The 15,082-nt window shown below is 42.9% G+C and overlaps 1 protein-coding gene across 4 annotated transcripts in view; it reads right to left on the reverse strand.

Moving 5' to 3' along the window:
• Positions 1 to 234: 234 nt before the first annotated feature.
• The window catches only part of phf8.L (PHD finger protein 8 L homeolog), a 33,637-nt gene continuing 18,789 nt past the window's right edge, over positions 235 to 15,082 (reverse strand). For 2 of the 4 annotated variants that reach the window (XM_018241071.2, XM_018241072.2), the window contains exons 12-23: positions 10,162 to 10,251; positions 9,790 to 10,035; positions 9,487 to 9,596; positions 9,142 to 9,332; positions 8,906 to 8,991; positions 8,681 to 8,808; positions 7,561 to 7,898; positions 6,882 to 6,929; positions 3,074 to 3,169; positions 2,603 to 2,712; positions 1,944 to 2,217; positions 235 to 951 (exon numbers count right to left, since the gene is read on the reverse strand). In XM_018241071.2, the coding sequence (XP_018096560.1) occupies positions 854 to 951; positions 1,944 to 2,217; positions 2,603 to 2,712; positions 3,074 to 3,169; positions 6,882 to 6,929; positions 7,561 to 7,898; positions 8,681 to 8,808; positions 8,906 to 8,991; positions 9,142 to 9,332; positions 9,487 to 9,596; positions 9,790 to 10,035; positions 10,162 to 10,251 (1,815 nt within the window). In that variant the 3' untranslated portion in view covers positions 235 to 853. Of the gene's footprint in view, positions 952 to 1,943; positions 2,218 to 2,602; positions 2,713 to 3,073; positions 3,170 to 6,881; positions 6,930 to 7,546; positions 7,899 to 8,680; positions 8,809 to 8,905; positions 8,992 to 9,141; positions 9,333 to 9,486; positions 9,597 to 9,789; positions 10,036 to 10,161; positions 10,252 to 15,082 lie in introns of those variants that run through there. The other 2 variants (XM_018241073.2, XR_005963443.1) reach the window with 2 other exon arrangements.

Raw genomic sequence — 15,082 nt, forward strand, 5'->3', positions numbered from 1 at the left:
CCACTTCAATGTGGGTATATCGCCCACCAATCTGGTTCCATCCTTGAGCTAAAAGGGATAAGCACAGATTTATGTGAATGGCCTTTTAGGTGGTACCATATATATATATATATATATATATATATATATATATATATATATATATATATATATATATATATATATATATATATATATATATATATATATATATATATATATATATATATATATATATATATATATATAATTTTATGGCTCTGTAAAATAAACCTGTCACAGAAAATTGACTATAAAAGACATTAAACAAGAGGAGAAACAGAAAAAACATATTGCCGTTTAGGTTTGAAATAAAGGCGGCATATCTGGTGCTAAATTCGGATTTTGCCAAACCTGAGCTATTAACATTAACCTTTTTCAAATTGAATATGTTGAAAAAGATTTTGAGCTTTGCATCTCAACTACCCTAGTAATGTCTTGCGATCAAAGCCCCTCTTAACTTTTTCTGCTATCCTTTTAAAAGATACCCTGCTTACATACATATATATTTAAAAAATGTGGTTTAAAGGGCGAGGAGGATGAGGCCAATGAAGGAACAGTGGCTGGAAGAGACTTGCATTTGTCAGTTACCATATTATGGCCATATATGTGCTGCTTTGCTTGCAGCACAGTCCAGTCTGTTTTTTTTCCTAGTCTTTTGTGTGTAAAAGATGATCTGTTTGCTGCTGATGGCAGATATATATTTATAAAAAAAATAAGTCCAAGCTCCAAGTCTGAACCCTTTTTTGGGCCCTCCTTTCTCCATCATCATTTCTTTTTGTCTGCTAGTGCCATGAGAATGGGCTACTAGACAAATGCCTGAGAGATTTGCAGGTCACAACAAAAGCAGCTTTCCATTCCGGTGAATCTTGAGGATCTTTCCCAGGCGTTGTTTAGCTGTGGCCAAGCCCTTCTTAGGCCGTTTTCCTGGAACTGGAAATAAATGGAAGATGAATAAAAACGCTACTTGATCCGATTTGTTACTGATATGACCCTAAAAGTCAAGAGAATTCTGGCTACATGTGATATTATGCGCAATGAATAAAGCATTTTTATCTTTTTAAAGGCTACCTTAAAGGGATCCTGTTGGTGTCATTTTTAATTTATAAATTACACTGTTTACACTGCAAATTATTCAATCTTCATTCCTGAACCAGCAAGTTTATTTTTTAGTTGTAATATTGGTGTGTACGTGCATCTCAGGTCATTTTGCCTGGTCATGTGCTTTCAGAAAAAAACAACACTACAGTATGGAACTGCTTTCTGGCAGGCTGTTGTTTCTCCTACTCAATGTAACGGAATGTGTCGCAGTGGGACCTGGATTTTCTCTAGGGCTGCACCGAATCCAGGATTTGGTTCGGGATTCGGCCTTTCCCAGCTGACTCCTGGTGCCATTGCCCAGCCGAACCGAATCCTAATTTGCATATGCAAATTAGGGGCAGGGAGGGTAATCGTGTGACTTTTTGTCACAAAACAAGAAAGTAAAAATGCATCCCCCTTCCCACCCCTAATTTGCATACGCAAATTAGGATTCGGTATTCGACCGAATCTTTCGAGAAGGATTTGGGGGTTCACCCGAATCCAAAATAGTGGATTTGGTGCATCCATAATTTTCACTATTGAGTGATGTTCCTAGATCTACCAGGGAGTTGTTCTCTGGTAACCTTCCCATTATTCTGTTAGGCCGCTGGCTGATATAACTCCAACTTGCAGTACAGCAGTAAAGAGTGGCGGAGGTTTATCAGAGCACAAGTCACATGACTGGGGGCAGCTGGGAAACTGTATATGTCTAGCCCCATGTCAGATTTCAAAATTAAATCTAAAAATCTGTTTGCTCTTTTGTGAAATGGATTTCAGTGCAGAATTCTGCTGGAGCAGCACTTTTAACAGATGTGTTTTGAAAAAAAGTTCCCTTTAATTACTACCCTGCATTGCTGGACTTCCTGGTGAAGATGCTGAAAGCCGCCGCTGCGTCAGAAAGACTCCTGGTGCCATTGGTGTAGTTCCACGGTTCACTTGAGCCATGCCAAATATATTTGGACCCGCAGTGTATTCATGATCAACAAGACTTCCAGAGAAGACCTCTGTTTGAGATTCCAGTGGGGGAGGCTCAGGTTCTGATGGTAAAAGCGGTGGCTCGGGTTCGCTGACCGGTTTCTTTTTGCTGGTTACCTTTTTCTTCTGAGATTTCTGCTGTTCCTAAACAGAGACAGAAAATGTAAATATTAACAGCTGGGTATCATTACAAGACATTAAAAGTAGGGATGCACCGAATCCAGGATTCAGGTTTTTTCAGCAGGATTCAGGCAAATCCTTCTGCATGGCCAAACTGAATACGAATGCTAATTTGCATAGGCAAATTAGGGGCGGGAGGGAAACCACGTGACTTTTTGTCACGAAACAAGGAAGTATAAAAATATTTTCCACTTCCCACCCCTAATTTGCATATGCAAATTAGGATTCTGATTCGGTTTGGTATTCGGCCGAATCTTTTGCGAAGGCTTCAGGAGTTCGGCTGAATCCAAAATAGTGGATTCGGTGCATCCCTAATTCAAAGATAATCCAAAAATGGAAGATTTCTTACTTGCTGGGAAAGTCTTGCAGCAGCCACAGCAAGTCCCGTCTCAACAGATGCTACACGTGTCCCCTCGCGCACCGGCCGAGCCTGTTTGGGGAGTGTCGGAGTGACACGGGCTGCAAAAAAGATAAAAATGTGAATGGAACATTACATTTGTCAACTAAATGCAAAGCTTCATGTATCCTGTAATGTATATATAAATACACAGTTAAAAGTAAGCGTTCTGCTTCTTTTAGTTTAGTAGTACAAGTATGGGATCTGTTATCCAGAATGCTCAGGGCCTGGGGTTTTCCGGATAATGGATCTTTACGTAATTTGGATCTCTATACCTTAAGTCTACAGGAAAATCATGTAAACATTAAATAAACCCAATAGGAAGGTTTTGCTTCCAATAAGGATTAATTATATCTTAATTTGGAATAAGTACAAGCTACTGTTTTATTATTAGTGATCCTGGGACTATTCAATCAGACATACCTTTAGGGTTCCACGGAGCATCATCTGTCTGCTTCTTTTTCTTAGCACGTGATTTCAATGCGGGATCATCATCGTCAGACTCCAGTGAAGGGTAAACTGCAGACAAAATATAGTTTGTGATCAATTTGTTTCCAATCTTAGCATAACATTAATAGGAGACAGAATGAAGTAAGGAATTGAGCTGTATATGGATAAAATGTGAAAAGCAAATATATTTAACTCAACAACTCCAAATATGAGGCCCATTATCCAGAATGCTCGGGAGCTGGGGGTTTCCGCATAATGGACCATTTCAGTAATTTGGATCTTCATACCTTAAGTCTGCTAGAAAATCATGTAAACATTAAATAAACCCAATAGGCTGGTTTTGCTTCCAATAAGGATTAATTATATCTTAGTTGGGATCAAGTACAAGCTATTGTTTTGTTATTACAGAGAAAATGTTGATTATTCGGATAAAATGGAGCCTACGGGAGAAGGGCATTCCGTAATTCAGAGCTTTCTAAATAATGGGTTTCCAGATAACGGATCCCATACCTGTACTATACTTGTAGTAAAAAGCAGATTTTGTGCACTAACTGTTAAATCTCTTACTCTTCAGTCGCGTGGGGGACACCGGGACGGTGGGGTATAGTTGGTACCAGCAGGAGGAGGACACAACAAAAGAAAACATAAAACTAGCTCCTTCTCTGCTGGTTATACCCCCTAGTAGGCAGAGCAGAGACCATTTTTTTTTTTTAACAAAGTACTCGTATAACTTGTACCGAACATAACTTCAGTAGAAATAGTTAACAGACCACATATGAATGGCAGAAAAGACCCCCTATCCAGTGAGGGAAGCCCTATGTCCCACAAGCGACTGAAGAAAAAGTGGGTACACATTTGCTTGGGGGACACAGGGGACTCCTCGCGGTGTATGCCCGTTGAATGGCTTGTTTGATCCAGAGTGAGATGGCTGACTTTGAAGCAGGTATTCCTTGTTCGGGTCCCAAGGGAAGGACAAACAGGGCATCTGACTTGCGTATATCCTGAACCCTGTGTAGGTGAAATTTGAGAGCTCAGAAGGGATCCAATGAGTGTAATGACGACTCCTTTGGATTGGAAGGTGCCATTCAAAAGGTTGGAATGGTATTCTCTTGATTCAAGTGAAAAGCCGAAACGACTTTGGGCAGGAAGGATGGCACTGTGTGGAGTCCCGCCCTGTCCTTGTGGAACACAAGGAATGGAGTCTTGCACGACAATGTGCTGAGCTCTGATACTCTCCTAGCTGAGGCAATCACCAATAGGAACACAGTCTTCCAAGTGAGCCACTGCAGAGTGATCAATGCTAATCATTCCAATGGTGGTTCCTGCAATGCCTGCAAGACCAGGGAGAGGTCCCATGTGGGCACTGATGCTCGTATTGGTAGTGCTAAGTGAGAAACCCCCTGCATGAAGGTTTTTACAGATAACAGAGCCAAACGTTTTTGGAACAGTACTGAGAGCTGAAATCTGTGACTTCAGGGATCCCACAGTGAGTCCCATGCATAATCCTTCCTGTAGGAAGTTGAGAATCTTGGGAATGGAAAAGGTCTCAAAGCCTCTGTTCTTCTTGGTGCACCATTGTTGATAAGTGTTCCACGCTCTGTGGTAAGCGTTTGCTGATACAGGTTTCTGTGCTGCCCGCATCACCCTCACAACTGCCTCCGAAAAGCCTTTCTGCCTGAAGATCTGGGTCTCAAGAGCCATGCCGTCAAGTTGAGAGTTTCCGACTTTGGATGTAGAATGGGACCCTGTGATAGGAAGTCTTGTAGTGGGGGTTGAAGGATCCATGGTTCCTCTTTCGAGAGGGTGATTAGGTCAGAGAACCATGTTCTCCGTGGCCATCTGGGAGCTATGAGAGTTGTCTGTTCTCCCTGCAACTTCCTCATCGTTCTTGGGATTAGCGGGAGTGGTGGAAAGGCGTAGGCGAGTCTGAAGTCCCAGACTGATGTTAGGGTGTCTGTGCCTAATGCTAGGGGGTCCCTGTAACTGGCGAAGAAGCGGGTTACTTTTTCAGGTGGCCATGTGCTGCTTTTCTCTCGAGTACCACTCCCCAGGTGGTACACCACCTTGGGTTGCCGAGCAGTCTGCCTGTGGTGAGGTTGTTGGAATTTAACCACAAGAGGAGGGATGCTCTAGTCTTTCTGGAGATGTGGATAACTTGGGAGAGCGACTTCCATTTCCAGGTTGATAAGATTGTTCTACTGTATTTCCCTGAGGTGAAACTGTGCAAGAGTTACTGCCTCTATTGTCGAGACCATGACCCTGAACACCTTCATGCAGAACCTGGCTGTATATGTGGGCTTTGCTAACAAGGTCTTGACCAAGGATTGTAGGTGCAGGATCTCCTCTGGGTCAGAATGTTGAATTGCATCCCCAGGAAAATTGTGGACTGACTGGGGGTCAATGAGGATTTGCCTAGGTTGAGGCCCCATCCCAATTCTTGAAGGGTTGTCATGGTGAAAAGAGCCTGATTCTGAGATCGATGGCGCCTTTATTAGCAGGTCGTCCAGGTATGGGGCAATTGATATGCCCCTGTTGTGTATCACCTATCTGGCTGCCACCATGATCTTTGTGAAGACCCGGGGGCTGCAGTCAGGGCGAACGAACCTCCTAGCTTTTTATCCATAGTGTCCTTAAAGGAGGCGGCATCTGGAACTGGTAAGGCCATATTCTTAGAAAGCTGGGATAGCAGCGCGTCTACTGATGGCGGAGAAGACATCTTTCAGAATCCTCTGTAGGAAAGGGATACATTTTTAGATATCTCCGGTTAGGTTGAAAGCGCCTTGCAGGCTTATCCCATTCTTGCTGAATTATCTGATCTAGCGGAGAGTGAGAAGGGAAATCAATGAGTCTACTGTTTCTGAGGAACGGTGGGTGGATTGCTCATCTTCTTTGTCGCTTTGGGATAGTTCACACTCTGAAAGGATGGTGTCTGGGTGTGGAGGTGAACTATTATGTCCGTCCTCGTCACTCTCCTCCTCTGAAAAGGAAGGAGGAGCCCTTCGCTTGTGTGCCTTGGGCTTTGGACTGTCAAGACAAGCTAACAGTTTATCAAGCGATTGTACCAACAAGGGAATTCCTGTTAACTGTGCTGCCCACTGGGGAATAGCCTGTGTGTCAGGTGGTGGAGCGTCTAAGGGATTTGACTGCTAAAGACCCTTGTTGGATAGCTTCATCTTGGTGGGGGGGGGAGCAGGTTGTGGAATTTCAGAGCCAACGCGAGTGGGCTTACAATTTATGCATATGGGGCAGGCATTTGCTGCATCTAGCACAAGCTAAATATTTTGTGGGAGCAGCTGGTGCTCTTCTGGAGAAAAGGCATTCACTAGCCCCTTCAGACATGGTGTAATTACCTTATAAATGGCCTAGGGATATCTACCCTAAGAGTATGGTACTGCACTGTATTCTGCCTGCAGCGGGAGGTAGAACTGGCAATAGAGGAGGAGATGCGTGGGAGCCTTAAGGAGTCAGCAGTACTCCCCTGTCTGTGCCTGGTTGCACAATGTGTCTTGGTTTGAATGCTTCACTCAGGATGGGTAGGAAGTGCACTGCGAGAGAAGTGTTGCGCTTTCGGTATGTGTGTGCAGGAACCCTGGAACGAAAAAACCTTGGCGCGCAAATCCCGTTCCTGGAGAGTACCCGCAGGCTCTCAGACTCCCCGGTCACTCTAGATTGTGCCCTCAGGGAAGAGCCACTCTTGTGGCAGACAGAGCCCCTCGGCTTAAATCCCTATGCAGTAATAGGGTGAAGTAGGCGGGTTTTGAAGCGAGATGATCCTACTTACGCGTGAATCTCTGCTTCCAGCTTGTCTTCTGGCCAGGCCACTCTCCCCCTGTAGAGGGAAGGAATGGTTAGGTGCTTGGATGGTTTTGTGTCAGCTGCACATTTGAAAACCCCGGAGACAGTCCCACGTTGCATAGTGCCAGGTAGAGACCACCTACTCAGTGTAGGGGTCCTTGGCATCTCCCATGTCATATGTAATAAAGTTTTCCTCAGATTGACTGAGAGTGATAGGTACGTCCTACCTCCTGAGAACACAATAAAAAACTCGTCTCCGTTCCACCTACTAGGGGTGGGTATAACCAACTTAAAAAGTTGCTACCAAAGAAGAGAATATCTTTTGAGAATACACAGATTATTTATGGTATCCTAATAGCAGACAAACGCTTAACTATCTAACCATTATTGATTAAAAATAAATTGATCTGAAAAGATTTTTCATGGATGAGTCATTTTAGGAGAAAATCAAACATTTTTACAATGGGCTTTTCCAAGACGACAACATATAATAATTACAGCCAAACAATCTGGAAATGCATAGCTATTGTAAGATTAGAATGTGTCCTATCTGATGTAATCCAGCATCTCTCTGCCCCAACAAATGATCATTTTATGTAAATATCATCTTATCTGCTCGCAGATTGCTAAATCAACAAAAAAATCTCCTACTTGTTTGCACTCACTGTATTCTGAATCCTTAAAGCAGGCCCCCAGAGTCTCCTGCTCATCACTGCTATCCTCATCATTACTGTCCATGCTGCGGTGTGCTGGTCTTTTCACAGGCCTCTTTCCAGGTCTCAAGAGGACTTTGCTGTTTCCGGTGCTGGTCCCATTGCCACTGCTCTTATTCCCAGCAGTCTTAGTGTTCCCCTGCAATGCTCCAGCTACCGTGCCACTCTCCTGCCCAGCTGCCCACCAAGCTTGAATGCTGGAAGGTGTGCAAGATGAGGAGGCCTGAAGATTGGCCATGCACAACATACCCTGGATTGCCTCCTGTGTGCTGGGAGAGGCAGGGGCTTCACTAAAAATAAAGAGAACAGTTTTAAAATAAAACAACTATATCCTATCCACAAAAATGGACTGGTTAAAATAGAAGTGCTTTTCTCACTGTTCACCTTCCAAACACTTTTTTCAGTTCAGTTGCTTCCATATTGCTCATCAAAAATAAAACCTTTTTTTGCATTGTTTTCTATGTTTTATTTTTTTTCTCTCCAAAATTCCTAACAGTAATCCAGGTGCAGATTCTGAACAGCTACAATTTGCTACAGATACATCTCAGCAGTATCTGTGGAACATTGGCAACTATTGTATCAATTCTAACAGCTACCGTAATGAAACTCTGATTATTATATGCAGGACCAAGGATAAGAAATGTATCAACTACAGTAGAACCCCCATTTTACATCCCTTGATTTTAAGTTTTCCCTCATTTTACATTGTTGTTTTGTAGTCCCACCTATATATTATGCCTAATAATTTTCCCTGATTTTACACCATTTTTTTCTGGTCCCCTGAAAAACTTAAAATGGGGGTTCTGCTGTAAATGTATCATTTAAGATAATGGCTCAACTAACAGATCATTTAAAACAATCAGTGACTCCTCTCTCCCAGAGCTGCTTTAGAAAGACATGATAAAGTGAAAAATTAAACTTCAATATTAAAATTAATTGGTTACAAAAAAAAAAAAAAAAAAAACTAATGTAAGGAATTTACAAAAAAAAATGACTATTTGACTTTGTTATTGTTTTGTGTTGTTAAAGGGCCAAGAGACAGATTGTTCCAAGGGTGTTAAATTTTCCTTACTCGATTTCAGAATATTCAGGACCTCCAACCTGCCGGCTAGCTTTCAATAAGTCTAATATTCCCCCACTGCTGGCTCCAAGTTGGTCACCATCACCTTCAGCCATTTCATCATCCGTGGTGTAGTCTTCCTAATAGAAGGTAAAAGGCATTCATAATATAGGCAGGATAACTTTGCATACTAGCTTTGGAAACAGACACTATTATTACTGCTGAAAACAAATTTACCTCTACATCAAATTCAAGCTCCCCAGGCTCACGCACTCTGTTGGGGTCTGAACATGGCTTTGCTCTTGGTAGTTTTCGTGGAAACTCTGCAGTGATTAAAGAAAAGAAAATTTGTGTATATACCTGAAAGTTGGCATTGAAAATAAGGCTATAACACCATATTTTTGGATGCTGGGGAGGCTTAGCAAATCACCAGGATGAAAGAAAAAAAATTGGGTTTTTTGGAGGTTACATACTGTGTAGCTTTTTCTTTGTCAGAGCTACTTTTTTCTCTTTGCGAGGAGTCTCATCAATTTGCAAGTCATCCTCAGAATCTAGAAGGAATGGATCCCCAGCGGACAGATCTCCCTGTAACTGTTCCTTTTTTATGTGTTTATTTGCAGCTGCTTGGCGTCTACTTCCAGCTCCTACACGCTCCTTCTTGCCACTATAAGAGATGTGCAGAATAGCAATTCATGTCAGACCTTTTTTGTACACATTCAAATATCTGTTTTGTGATAGTTATTTATTAAAGTTAAAAATTACCAAAAAGCAAAATAAAGAACGACTAATCAGGTGGAAGAGATAATGCACAAACTCACCTTACATTGGAACCGTTAGCCATCATCAGCCTCAGTTTACTGTCTGCTATCTCTCCATCCAGCAAGCCGATATCTGGCTTTTCTTCAAGATCTAGGGCTGTATCTTCAGTCTAGGAACATAAAGTAACATTAGAATGTGGAAGGCTAAAATGTGAAAAAAGGCAATGTAATGGGGAAATGAGTTTACAAACAGTTAAAATAATGTGACGGGGTTTGTACAAATATCAACATGAGATCAGGAAGAAGATGGCCAAGCACTCAGATTAGACAATCAGAGCTGCCAGAATACATATAGCTACAAACCTCCTTCACTGGAGTTCCAAATGTCTTGTGATGCTGGCCTGTAGGAGTGCCTGGTTGTTCTGGACTCATGTCAGCCTCTGTTTCTCTGCCTTTCCTTCCTCCTTTTTTAATCATTTGGTTTGCTCTACCACCCTTCTTATTACTGCCCTTGAATGGAACAGCTGCTTTCGATGTGGATGGAGCACCGGGGCTTCTAGTTAGACCCATGAGATTTCCAGTTTTCTCTATGTTTTGATGGAAGATATCCTGTAGGAGGGGAAAAAATTCAATATTTTGGGTATGTAGAGGCAGTTGCAAATATAGGAGACTATCATCCAACAATCCATTCAAGCACAGAGCAAAGAATATCACTCACGCACACCAAAACATCACCTCCATTAGTCGAATCTCCCGGTCTAGGTCTTTAATAAGCTGGGAAGTAATAATGGTCTCAGGAATTTCCTCTTCGTGATCCATCAATGCCTAAAATGAAGAAAATTAAGAGGTTCTGCTAAAACCATGAGATAAGAGATGAGTGCAGGTTTGATCAAACGGACTGCAACTACAGAGGTTCAAAGAATTTCCATTTTATTGAACGGAGGGGAGTAATAACTTACATGAAATGGTCCATCTAAACATAGATAAAATATGTCTTAAAGTGGACCTGTCACCCAGAAATAAAAAGCTGTATAATGAAAGTCTTTTTTCAAATTAAACATGAAAGGATGATTTTATACTTACTGTAAAATCCTTTTCTAGTAGGTCCGAACTGTCAGTGCAAACGTGTAGGTTATGTCCAGGTTCACCTCTGGAGGCAGGTCAAAAGGAATCGTCTCTTTGCCCCTCCCTCAGGATATATAGGCTGGCTCCACCTCTATTCTCCAGTTCTGTTATAATGCATTGTTGAGGTGATTAGGAGACAGCAAGTAGGAAGGAAGGTCAAGAGACAACAGTATAGGCAAGAAAGATAAGTCCTTTCACCCATATTAAATTCAGCCTGGGTGGGACTTATTGCACTGACAGTTCGAGCCTACTAGAAAAGGATTTTACGGTAAGTAAAATCCTCCTCTCTCTAGTCGGCCCTCCTGTCAGTGCAAACGTGTGGAGACGTCCAAAAGCTGTCCCGTAAAGAACAAATGAAACAGGGTAGGTATGCTGCTGATTATGTTATGTCCTGGCAAGTTATGCCACTGCAGTCTGTAGAACTTTGCGGCCGAACATGGCTGATGCTGAAGCAAAAACATGTAACTGATAAAACTTGAGGACCATGTGGCTGCCGCACAGATTTGATCTGGTGTAGCAAGATTCTGAAGGGCCCAAGACGCACTTTGTGCTCTTGTAGAATGAGCCGTGACTTGGAATGGTTGTTGTCGGTTGCTTAAGAGTGTAAGCTTGATTCGCAGTTTCTGCAAGCCATCTTGCGATAGTCCTTTTGGATACCGCTAATCCTTTGTGTACTCGAGCGTAGGAAACTAGTACTCCGTCTGCGTGCCTGAAGGCTGTTGTCCTCTTTTTGTAAATTCTGATTGCCCTAACCCCACATCATGTGTATGTAATTGTTTTTCTTTGTCATTAGCAGGGTTAGGACAAAAGGAAGGAAGAATGATCTCCCAATTGATATTAAATTTGGTTACAACTTTTGGTAGGAATCCTGGCACTGTGCGTAAAACTACTTTATCTTTGTGAAGGATAAGCCATGGTTCTTTATGCGACAGTGCTGCTATTTCCGATAATCTTTTTGCTGAAGTAATAGCAACAAGGAAGGTGACTTTTAGAGTTAGCCATTTTAGCTCACATGAATGGAGAGGTTCAAATGGTGCCTTTTGTATTACCGATAGCACTAGTGTTAGGTCCCAAGAGGGTGTTTGATTATGGAAGGGTGGCCTAATCCGTATAGCACCTTGTAGGAACTGCTGAATATGGGGATGTTCTGCCCACTTGCGATGGTATAACACTGATAAGGCAGAAATTTGAGATTTTAGAGTGCCGGGTGCTAGCCCTTTTTCGAACCCGGTGGAGAGGAATTCAGTCACCACTTGTGTAGTACTGTGCTCCCATATGAGCTGTCTGGTGGAGCACCATTGAAGAAATGTTCGCCACACTTTATGGTAGACCCTCGATGTGGAAGGTTTCCTAGCCTGTAGCAGTATGTCTATCGCTGGTGCTGAAAATCCTCTTTGGGTCCATAACTGGGTCTCAAGAGCCAGGCCATTAAACTGAGCATGGAGAAATTTGGATGTCGAGCTAGTCCCTGGAGTAGTAAATACGGTCGTAGTGGAAGTCTCCACGGTTTTGATATGGACATGCTCACAAGATCTGTGTACCAAAGTCTGTTGTGCCAATCCGGTGCAATGAGTATTGTTGTTACACCCTCCTGTTTGATTTTGGCAAGAATTCTGGGAAGTATTGGTAGTGGTGGGAACGCATAGACTCTCTTGAAGTTCCAGGAAATTACCAGAGCATCTACACATGCCGCTCTGTGGTCTCTGTTTTTGGAACAGTAGCGAGGAACTTTGAAGTTGTGTCTGGATGCCAACATGTCTATGTCTGGTGTTCCCCATTTGGCGGTGATTTTGGCAAAGATGTAGACTCCATTTGCCTTGGTCGATTGTCTGGCGACTGAGGAAGTCTGCCTCCCAATTCAGGACCCCTGGGATGTAAACTGCTGAAATTGATGGTACATGGTGTTCTGCCCACGTTAGGATCTTTGTTGCTTCCAGCATGGCCATCATTCTGCGGGTACCGCCTTGCTTGTTTACATAAGCCACCGATGTGGCATTGTCCGATTTAATTCTGACTGGCCTGGTTCGAAGTATGTTGGACTAACCTTGAAGCGCTAGCACTATAGCACGAAGTTCTACCACATTGATTGGTAGACGAGCTTCCTGAGGGGACCACTGTCCTTGTAAGGTGTGTGTGTGTGTGTTGTAAACTGCTCCCCACCCGAAAGTGCTTGTGTCTGTTCACAATCTCCCAATTCCTTGGTGCCCAGCTTCTGCCCGAGGTTAGGTGTGCTTGGACTGTCCACCATGAGAGACTGGTTCTGGTCTGTAGTGTTATTGGGATGTTCTGTTGAAGATCCTGGTGATCTTTGTTCCAAGTGTGTATGAAATTTTGTTGTAGTGGTCGTAGATGGAATCTGGCACAGGGAATTACCTCTATTGCCGCCACCATGAATCCCAGGAGTTGAAGACATTCTCCTGCTGTTACTGTGGACTTGCTCAAGAAGGGTTCTGTGTTGGCGATAATGCTTTTGACCTTGTCCCCTGTCAGTTGTACTACTTGTCGTCTGGAGTCGAATAGGAACCCCAGAAGTAGAGAGGTTTAGCGGTTGTTTATTAGCCACCCGTGCTGTATTAGTACCTGTAAGGTTATCGCTGTGTCCGCATTTGCTTGAACTTGTGACGTTGCCTTGAGAAGGAGGTCGTCGAGGTATGGTAGAACGTGAATTCCCATAGTTCTCAAAAGGGCAGCTATGGGTGCTAGGACTTTTGTAAACACTCTTGGTGCAGTCTGAATGGGAGAGCTACAAATTGAAAATGTTGGTCTCTTATTGCAAATCGGAGGAAAGCTTGTGAGCTTGAATGTACTGGTACATGAAGGTAAGCATCTTGTAAGTCGATTGATGTCATAAAACAATTTGGTTCCATAAAGGCTATTGCTGACATGATTGATTCCATTTTGAACTTTTGGTTGCGAATGAACAAATTTAGTTGTTGTAAGTTGAGTACGGGTCGGAATGTGCCCTCTTTTTTTGTCACTAGAAAAAGGTTTGAGTAAAAGCCTTTGAACTTGTGTTGTTCTGGCACTGGTATAATGACCCGTTTGCCACAGGGATGTTACTGCTTGCTGTAGAGCATGCTGTTTTTGTGGTGGGACGATTGATGGTACAAATCGTCTTGGTGGGAGTGTTGTTATCCTGTATCCTTGTTGAATGATTTGTAATAACCAATTGTCTGTGACAGTGGTTTCCCAATAGGGGAGGAATTGGGAGAGATGACCCCTACTTTGGGAATGGAATGGTGGTAGTCATGCTGAATTGGGTTTTCTGTTTTTATTTGACTGCTGCAATGGTTGTCTATTGCGTCTGGTACTCTGGTTGGTACCTGTACCTGAAAGTTGGGAGGAAGGTGCTTTTTCCACCTGTGACTTCTGTGATAATTTGCTTGAGGTCGGGCCCAAAGAGAGATTCTCCAGTATATCATAGTCCTAACAGTTTGTTTTTGGAAGCAGTATCCCCTGACCATTGGCGTAGCCAGAGTGCCCGCCTAGCCACCACTGAATTGGCCGTCAACTTAGATGTAAGGCAAACAATTTCCAAGGCAGAATCCACCACAAAGGAAAGAGTGGTATTTAATCTATTGATGTCTGCTGCTAGTTCTTGAGCTGACTTTGTTGAACAAAATCCTGTGCCCATTGTTTAGCAGTTCTGGCTAATCCTGCCATTGCTGCTGCTGGTCGCAAGATTGCGTTTGAATGATTGCAAGCTCCTTTAAGTGCAGATTCTAACTTTTTGTCCATAAGGTCTTTAAAAGACGACTCTTCGTTTGGTAATGTGGTATGTCTGGAAAGTCTAGCAATAGCATAGTGCACTTTAGGCGGTTTGTCCCTTAATTTACGCTGCTCTTCCGGGACTGGATACGTGTCATAGAAACGTTTTGATATGATGGACCTGCGGTCTGGTTGTTGGTACCACACGTGTGCGATTTTGTTGCGCACCTAGGACTTTGTCAGCTTTTGATATAGCGACAGTCTCGTCCTTGATGTCTTATGTTTCCATCATGTCTTTTAATAGCTTTTTAGAAATGTCAGGTTTTGCAAAAGTAGCTCTCTCTGTATCAGTGTCACTATGTTCATCAGATCATCAGTCTCCACCGGCCGACTCAGAGTCATGTAGTGAAAATAGATCCAGTCTTCCTCATTATCTGAGAGGTCTGGAGGAGACTGATGTGCTTTACGTTTGGTAGCCTGTGTCTGAATAGCTGGTTGAAAGGTAGTTTATAGCCAATCCAAAAAGTCCCCTAACTGGGGTGGCATTTGAGGTACTTGATCTGAAGTAGTTGCCCTAAGGGGAGTATGTGCCTGGGGTTGAGGCTCATCCACACTCCCTTGGACTAGTCTCAATGATAATCTGTGGGTTTAACAGTGGTTAAAAGTGGTGGTTCACTAAATTTGCAATCTGAGCAGTAAGAAGACTCCGACCTCCTTAATGTATGCTTGCATTTTTTGCACTTTTGAGTTTTATGGGTTTTTTTTTTTTGGTTTTTTTTTTTACAGTTTTTGTTTGTAGACTTGGCCATCCGAATTTCCTCTC

The sequence above is a fragment of the Xenopus laevis genome, chromosome 8L (genome assembly GCF_017654675.1).
Source record: "Xenopus laevis strain J_2021 chromosome 8L, Xenopus_laevis_v10.1, whole genome shotgun sequence".
Lineage (NCBI taxonomy): Eukaryota > Metazoa > Chordata > Amphibia > Anura > Pipidae > Xenopus > Xenopus laevis.